The 7,945-nt window shown below is 42.4% G+C and overlaps 1 protein-coding gene across 1 annotated transcript; it reads right to left on the bottom strand.

The window, feature by feature from the left end:
- Positions 1-277: 277 nt before the first annotated feature.
- Positions 278-7,652, bottom strand: LOC137295297 (uncharacterized). The gene is made up of 8 exons (XM_067826611.1): positions 7,630-7,652; positions 3,877-4,523; positions 3,363-3,839; positions 2,775-3,233; positions 2,343-2,519; positions 1,663-2,198; positions 918-1,435; positions 278-605 (listed from the first exon to the last, which is right to left on the bottom strand). Exons 1-8 carry the CDS (start codon positions 7,650-7,652, stop codon positions 278-280), a joined length of 3,165 nt encoding a protein of 1,054 aa, XP_067682712.1.
- Positions 7,653-7,945: the final 293 nt, after the last annotated feature.

The raw sequence follows: 7,945 nt of genomic DNA, 5'->3' as shown, positions 1-7,945 counted from the left end.
AGGTGTTGTCAGCTTGTGGTGGTGGTTTCAGTGTTAAAGTGTTGTATAGGACCTGGTTTCATTATTAGGTTTTGTAGAGATTGGTGTTGTGGTGCTTGTAGTAGAAGAGGTAGTGGTAGGGTCTGTAGTGAACGGTGTTGTAGTGGTTGCTATTGTAGTTGTAAGCGTTGTAGTGAGAGGTGCTATAGTTGTAGGTGTTGTAGGGATAAGTGTTGTAGTTGTAGTAGGCGTTATAATGGTAGGTGTTCTAGACGTAGGTGCTGAAGATGTAGGTGTTTTAGTGGTTGGTGTTGCTGTTGTCGTAGGCGTAATAGTGGAAGGTGTTCTGATAGTTGTTGAAGTGGTGATGGTGGCTGCTATTGTGGTGGGTGTTATAGTTGGTGTTGTAGCGGTAGGTGTTGTACTTGTGGTAGGTGCTGAAGTTGCAGTAAATCTTGTAGTGGTAGGTGTTGTGGTGATAGGTGTTGTGGTAGTGGTGGTGACTGTAGTAGTAGGTGCAGTAGTCGTAAGTGTTGTAGTGGTAGATGTTGTAGATGTTGGTGTTGTACGTGTAGTTCTTGTAGTGGAAGGTGATGTAATGACAGGTGTTGTACTTTGGGTGGGTGCTGCAGGTGTTGTTGGTGTTGTGGTGGTAGGTGTTTTAGGTGTTGGTGCAGTAGTGGTAGGTGATGTAGATGTAGATGTTGTAGTAGTAGGTACTCTACTGATGGCTGTTGTGGTTGTAGGACTGGTAGATGTTGCAGTGGTAGGTGTTGTAGTTTTAGGTGTTGTAGTGGTAGATGTTGTAGGTATGGTAGGAGCTGCAGTTGTGGTTGGTGTTGCAGTTGTAGGTGGTGTTGTGGTTGTTGTAGATGAAGGTGTTGTAGTAACAGATGCAGTAGATGTAGTTGGTATAGTGGTAAGTGCTGTACTTGTACCTGTTGTAATGGTAGGTGTTGCAGTGAGAGATTTTGTACTTGCAGTTGTTGTAGTGGTATGTATTGTAGTGGTACGTGCTGCAGTTGTGGTATGTGTAATAGTATAGGTAGGTGGTGTGGTTGTCGGTGTTGGAGTGGTAGGTGATGTAGATGTAGATGTTGTAGTAGTAGAAGGATTTGTAGTGGTAGCTGTTGTGCTTGTAGGTGTCATAGTGGTAGATGTTGCGGTGGTAGATGTTGCAGTTGTAGGTGTTGTAGTGGTAGGAGCTGTAGGTGTGGTAGGAACTGCAGTTGTGGGTGGTGTTGGGGTTGTAGGTGTTGTAGAGGTAGGTGACGTAGATGAAGGTGTCATAATGGTAGGTGCTGTAGGTGTGGTAGGAGTTGCAGTTGTGGTAGGTGTTGGAGTTGGTGTAATGGGAAGTGCTGTGCTTGTAGGTGTTGTAGTTGTAGCTGTTGTAATGGTAGGTATTGTAGTGGTGTGCATTGTAGTTGTGGTAGATATTGCAGTCGTAGATGTTCTGGTCGTAGGAGTTGTAAAGGTAGGTGTTGTAGTTGAAGGTGATGTAGTGGAAGGTGTTTTACTTGTGGTGGGTGTACCAGTTGTAGTAGGTGTTGTTGTAGGTATTGTGGCGGTAGGTGTTGTAGTTGTTGATGTTGAAGTGGTAGATGATGTAGATATAGTTGTAGTAGTAGGTATTGTAGTGGTAGCTGTGGTAGTTGTAGGTGTCGGAGTGGTAGATGTTGCGGTGGTAGGTGTTGCAGTTGTAGGTGTTGTAGTGGTAGGTGCTGTAGGTGTGGTAGGAACTGCAGTTGTAGGTGGTGTTGGGGTTGTAGGTGTTGTAGAGGTAGGTGACGTAGATGAAGGTGTTGTAGTGGTAGGTGCTGTAGGTGTGGTAGGAGTTGCAGTTGTGGTAGGTGTTGGAGTTGGTGTAATAGGAAGTGCTGTACTTGTAGGTGTTGTAGTTGTAGCTGTTGTAATGGTAGGTATTGTAGTGGTGTGCATTGTAGTTGTGGTAGATATTGCAGTCGTAGATGTTCTGGTCGTAGGAGTTGTAAAGGTAGGTGTTGTAGTTGAAGGTGATGTAGTGGAAGGTGTTTTACTTGTGGTGGGTGTAGCAGTTGTAGTAGGTGTTGTTGTAGGTATTGTGGTGGTAGGTGTTGTAGTTGTTGGTGTTGAAGTGGTAGATGATGTAGATATAGACGTAGTGGTAGGTGTTGTAGTGGTAGCTGTGGTAGGTGTTGGGGTGGTAGGTGTTGTAGTTGGTGGTGTTGAAGTGGTAGCTGATGTAGATATAGATGTAATGGTAGGTATTGTAGTGGTATACATTGTAGTTGTGGTAGATATTACAGTCGTAGATGTTCTGGACGTAGGAGTTGTAAAGGTAGGTGTTGTAGTTGAAGGTGATGTAGTGGAAGGTGTTGTACTTGTGGTGGGTGTAGCAGTTGTAGTAGGTGTTGTTGTAGGTATTTTGGCGGTAGGTGTTGTAGTTGTTGGTGTTGAAGTGGTAGATGATGTAGATATAGTTGTAGTCGTAGGTATTGTAGTGGTAGTTGTAGGTGTCATAGTGGTAGATGTTGGGGTGGTAGGTGTTGTAGTTGTTGGTGTTGAATTGGTAGATGATGTAGATATAGATGTAGTGGTAGGTATTGTAGTGGTATACATTGTAGTTGTGGTACATATTGCAGTCGTAGATGTTCTGGTCGTAGGAGTTGTAAAGGTAGGTGTTGTAGTTGAAGGTGATGTAGTGGAACGTGTTGTACTTGTTGTGGGTGTAGCACTTGTAGTAGGTGTTGTTGTAGGTATTTTGGCGGTAGGTGTTGTAGTTGTTGGTGTTGAAGTGGTAGATGATGTAGATATAGTTGTAGTGGTAGGTATTGTAGTGGTAGCTCTGGTAGTTGTAGGTGTCGTTGTGGTAGATGTTGGGGTGGTAGGTGTTGTAGTTGTTGGTGTTGAAGTGGTAGATGATGTAGATATAGATGTAGTGGTAGGTATTGTAGTGGTATACATTGTAGTTGTGGTAGATATTGCAGTCGTAGATGTTCTGGTCGTAGGAGTTGTAAAGGTAGGTGTTGTAGTTGAAGGTGATGTAGTGTAAGGTGTTGTACTTGTTGTGGGTGTAGCACTTGTAGTAGGTGTTGTTGTAGGTATTTTGGCGGTAGGTGTTGTAGTTGTTGGTGTTGAAGTGGTAGATGATGTAGATATAGTTGTAGTGGTAGGTATTGTAGTGGTAGCTGTGGTAGTTGTAGGTGTCATTGTGGTAGATGTTGGGGTGGTAGGTGTTGTAGTTGTTGGTGTTGAAGTGGTAGATGATGTAGATATAGATGTAGTGGTAGGTATTGTAGTGGTATACATTGTAGTTGTGGTAGATATTGCAGTCGTAGATGTTCTGGTCGTAGGAGTTGTAAAGGTAGGTGTTGTAGTAGAAGGTGATGTAGTGGAAGGTGTTGTACTTGTGGTGGTTGTAGCACTTGTAGTAGGTGTTGTTGTAGGTATTGTGGCGGTAGGTGTTGTAGTTGTTGGTGTTGTAGTGGTAGATGATGTAGATATAGATGTAGTGGTAGGTATTGTAGTGGTAGCTGTGGTAGTTGTAGGTGTTGTAGTGGTAGATGTTGGGGTGGTAGGTGTTGTAGTTGTTGGTGTTGAAGTGGTAGATGATGTAGATATAGATGGAGTGGTAGGTATTGTAGTGGTATACATTGTAGTTGTGGTAGATATTGCAGTCGTAGATGTTCTGGTCGTAGTAGTTGTAAAGGTAGGTGTTGTAGTTGAAGGTGATGTAGTGGAAGGTGTTGTACTTGTGGTGGGTGTTGCAGTTGTAGTAGGCGTTGTTGTAGGTATTGTGGCGGTAGGTGTTGTAGTTGTTGGTGTTGAAGTGGTAGATGATGTAGATATAGACGTAGTGGTAGGTATTGTAGTGGTAGCTGTGGTAGTTGTAGGTGTTGTAGTGGTAGATGTTGCGGTGGTAGGTGTTGCAGTTGTAGGTGTTGTAGTTGTAGGAGCTGTAGGTGTGGTAGGAACTGCAGTTGTAGGTGGTGTTGGGGTTGTAGGTGTTGTAGAGGTAGGTGTTGTAGTTGAAGGTGTTGTAGTGGTAGGTGCTGTAGGTGTGGTAGGAGTTGCAGTTGTGGTAGGTGTTGGAGTTGGTGTAATGGGAAGTGCCGTACTTGTAGGTGTTGTAGTTGTAGCTGTTGTAATGGTAGGTGTTGTAGTGGTATACATTGTAGTTGTGGTAGGTGTTGCAGTCGTAGATGTTCTGGTCGTAGAAGTTGTAAAGGTAGGTGTTGTAGTTGAAGGTGTTGTAGTTGAAGGTGATGTAGTGGAAGTTGTTGTACTTGTGGTGGGTGTAGCACTTGTAGTACGTGTTGTTGTAGGTATTGTGGCGATAGGTGTTGTAGTTGTTGGTGTTGAAGTGGTAGATGATGTAGATATAGATGTAGTGGTAGGTATTGTAGTGGTAGCTGTGGTAGTTGTAGGTGTCATAGTGGTAGATGTTGAGGTGGTAGATGTTGTAGTTGTTGGTGTTGAAGTGGTAGATGATGTAGATATAGATGTAGTGGTAGGTATTGTAGTGGTAGCTGTGGTAGTTGTAGGTGTCATGGTGGTAGGTACTGCAGTGGTAGATGTTGAAGTGGAATGTGTTGTAGTGGCAGATGTTGTAGATGTAAGTGTTGCAGTAGTAGTTTTGGTGGAAGGTGTTATAGTGGTAGATGTTATGGTTGTGTTAGGCGTTGTACTGGAAGGTGTTGCCGCATTCGCAGTTGTAGTGGAATATTGTGTCCTGTTGGGTGTTGTATTTTTACTTCTAGTAGTGGAAGGTGCTGTAGTGGTAGGTGCTGTAGTTGTAGGTGTTGTAGTTGTAGGTGTTCTAGTGGTTGATGATGCAATGGTAGGTGTTTTAGTTGTAGTTGTTGTAGTTGTGGTAAGCGCTGTAGTCCAAGGTGTAGGTGTTGTTGTGGTAGGTACGGTAGTTGTAGGTGTTGTAGTGGTTGGTGTTGCAGTTGTGCTAGGTGTTATAGTAGAAGGTGTTGTGAAAGGTGTTGCATTAGTAGGTGTTGTAGTTGTAGGTGTTGCAGTTGTAGGTGTTGTGGTTCGTGTTGTAGCTGTGGTAGGCGTTATAGTTGTAGGTGTTGTAGTAAAAGGTATTGTATTAGTAGGTGTTGTAGTTGTAGCAATAGGTGTTGCAGTTGTGGGTGTTGTTGTGGTAGGTGCTGTAGTTGTGGTAGGTGTTGTAGTGGTAGGTGTTCTATTAGTAAGTGTAATAGACGTATGTGTTATAATGGTGGACGTTGTCGTAGTAGTAGCTATAGTAGGTGTTGTAGTGGAAGGTTTTATAGTTTTAGGTGTTGTACTGGTAGGTGCTGTATTTCTAGGTGTTGTAATGAGAGACGTTGTAGTTGTAGTTGTTTTATTGTGAAGTATTGTAGTGTTGGGTGTTGTATGTATTGCAGTGATAGAGCTTGTACTTGAAGTTGTTGTATTGGTAGGATTTGTAGTGATAGATGTTGTACTTCTAGGTGTTGCAGTCGGAGATGTTGCAGTGGTAGGTGTTGCAGTTGTGGTAGGTGTTGTAGTGGAAGTTGTTGTTGTAGCTGTCATAGTGGCAGCTGTTGAAGTGGAAAGTGTTGCAGATGCAAGTTTTGTAATGGTAGGTGTAGTATTTGTAGACGTAGTAGGTTGAGGTGCTGTAGTGACAGGTATTCTTGTGGAATGTGTTGTACTGGTACCTACTGTAGAAACAGATGTTGTAGCATTAGTTGTGGTAGTGAGAGTTTTTCGTGTTGTAGTCGTAGGGGTTGAACTCGTGGTAGGTGTTGTACTTATGGGAGGTTCTGTAGTTGTGGTGGGTGTTTTAGTGGTAGGTGTTGTAATGATAGGTTTTGTAGTGGTTGGTTTTGTAGTGGTAGACGTTTGAGCTGTAAATGTAGTAGTAGGTATTGTAATGAAAGGTGTTGTAGTTGTGGTAGGTGATATTTTGGTAGGTGTCGTAATGGAAGGTGTTGTAGTTGTGGTAGTCGTTGTAGTTGTAGGTGTTGTAGTGGTAGGCGATGTAGTTGCATGTTTTGTACTGGTACGTGTTGTACTGGTATATTTACTAGGATTTGTAGTGGAAGGTGTTGTAGGTGTAGGTCTTGTAGTGGCAGGTGTTGTAGTTGTGGGTGGTCTAATGGTTGATAAAGTAGTTGTAGGTGTTGTAGTGGTGGTTGCAGTGGTAGATGTTGTAGTTCCAGTGGTAGTAGCGGTTGTTGTAGTGGTAGGTATTGTGGCTGTAGTGGTATATGCTAGTTTTGTAGTTGTAGTTAAGGTTGTAGTGGGTGTTAATGTAGATGTCGTAGGTATGGAGGTCTGAGAGGTTGTGCTGGTAGCAGTGGTTGCTGTTGTAGCTGTAGGAGTTAAAGTTGAAGGTGTGGTGGATGTTAAGGTCGTTTTAGTGGTAGGTGTTACAGTGGTAGAAGTTGTAGTTGTGGTATGCGGTGTAGTTGTAGGTGTTGTAGTTGTAGTGCTTTTTGTAGTAATGGCAGGTGTAATCTTTGTAGACGCTGTATTTGTTGTAGGTTTGGTGTCTGTAGCAGTTGCTGTATCAGTGATAGGTATTGTCACTGGTGGTGGCTTTTCTGTCGTGGTGTCATCAGCCGTAGTTGTCCGAACTTCAGTCGTAGCTAGAAGTGTAGTCGTTGTTGTTGCTGCTGTCGTTGCTGAAGAAGGAGTTGCTACTGGATCTGAAGAGTAATGAAACAACATTGAATAAACCATATTTATTTTACGCGTATCCTTTCGTCACAGGTACCAAATACTGTAAAAGTACATGTATTAAGTGACCGAGTGGGTTAATATTTACCGTCACATCGGCAATATTGCATCCATATCGCGACGTGAACAATTTAAATTATTTGAAATTATTAAAGAAACTTATACCAGCCATGACTGAATGTGTCCAAACATTTGTATTCAGATGTTTAGAAGCTGGAAGTGAAAACTAACACCACAAATATGGTCAGGCTCATTGACTTGGTTGACCCATGTCATCGTGTCCCATCGTATCCGTAGATCGACGGTCTTGATGTTGATCACATCATTGTCAGGTCCAGACTCGATTATTTACTGACCACCGCCATATAGCTGCCGACTGCGACTTTAAAAGTAAACAAACAGTCCAGTATTCTGGATGCTACTTGTTAGTCCATTAGCTGAGGCGGCGAGGATTTAACGCAGCTGTTAGTTATTTACATCATGTCTAACGAGTTACAGTACACATGAGAAAACTATGTTCGATATTAATAAATATATGATGAAGTCAAAATCAAACGATGGCAGTAAGTACTTGGCATTAATTTATACGTCCAGTACCACACAGGTAAATGCCTTGTGTTTATGCCCATTGTCTTGGAAGAGTTAACACATCAAGGCCCCAGAGTCTTTTCGAATCCCAACCCAACCAACAGTGTTGATATAGGCTTTTCTTGATACGTTCAACTACCTTCCTTGGTAGTGAACAGGTAAAAAGGAGTTAGAGGCTCTGGGACTGTGAAATACCGAATCTCATTTGACCGTAAAGTGTGTTTGATGAAAGTAACGAAAACCTTTCAGTATTCACAAGAATACAACAGACGTTAGCAAAACTGTAAGCGTTACATCTGTCACAAATACATAAGTCAAGTCAGCTGGAAAGACGTGTCAGGTAAAAAAACCCATACAAAACATATAACACCCATATACCTCTCATCATCAGTGAAGTGCATATCTTAATACTTTTCTTCGGTTTAGAAATTGATGTGATAAAAGACTTCTGCGTCACTTTTGAATCAGCAAAATAAAATTCAAACACGCCTGTAATATTCATCTGGTTGAGTGTTCCAACCAGAGCTATGTCACACCACCATCTTCCCAGAGATTCCATAATTCCACCGAAGGCACCGAAAGCAAAGTAAAACCAACAAAAAAAGGAAACAGAACAGAAAACAGTTTGAAAACAAAGAAACAAAGAAACAAACAAAAATAAAAGGAGGTAACCCTTCATCTTACTCTCACCAGT

This window comes from Haliotis asinina, chromosome 8, assembly GCF_037392515.1.
Source record: "Haliotis asinina isolate JCU_RB_2024 chromosome 8, JCU_Hal_asi_v2, whole genome shotgun sequence".
Taxonomy (NCBI): Eukaryota; Metazoa; Mollusca; class Gastropoda; order Lepetellida; family Haliotidae; genus Haliotis; species Haliotis asinina.
Note: the sequence above shows the minus strand (reverse complement) of the source record. Positions and strands in the feature narration are given on the sequence as shown.

Bases quoted from the DNA above. Each gene is read 5' to 3' on its own strand.
- LOC137295297 (XM_067826611.1), bottom strand. From the start codon at position 7,652: ATGCACTTCACTGATGATGAGAG. The intron at 2,520-2,774 runs TATCTACATCAT...CCAATTCAACAC, and splicing joins AATACCTACCACTACAACTA to CAACAACTACAACACCTACC. The intron at 2,199-2,342 runs GTACAACACCTT...TATCTACATCAG, and splicing joins AACTGCTACACCCACCACAA to CTACCACTTCAACACCACCA.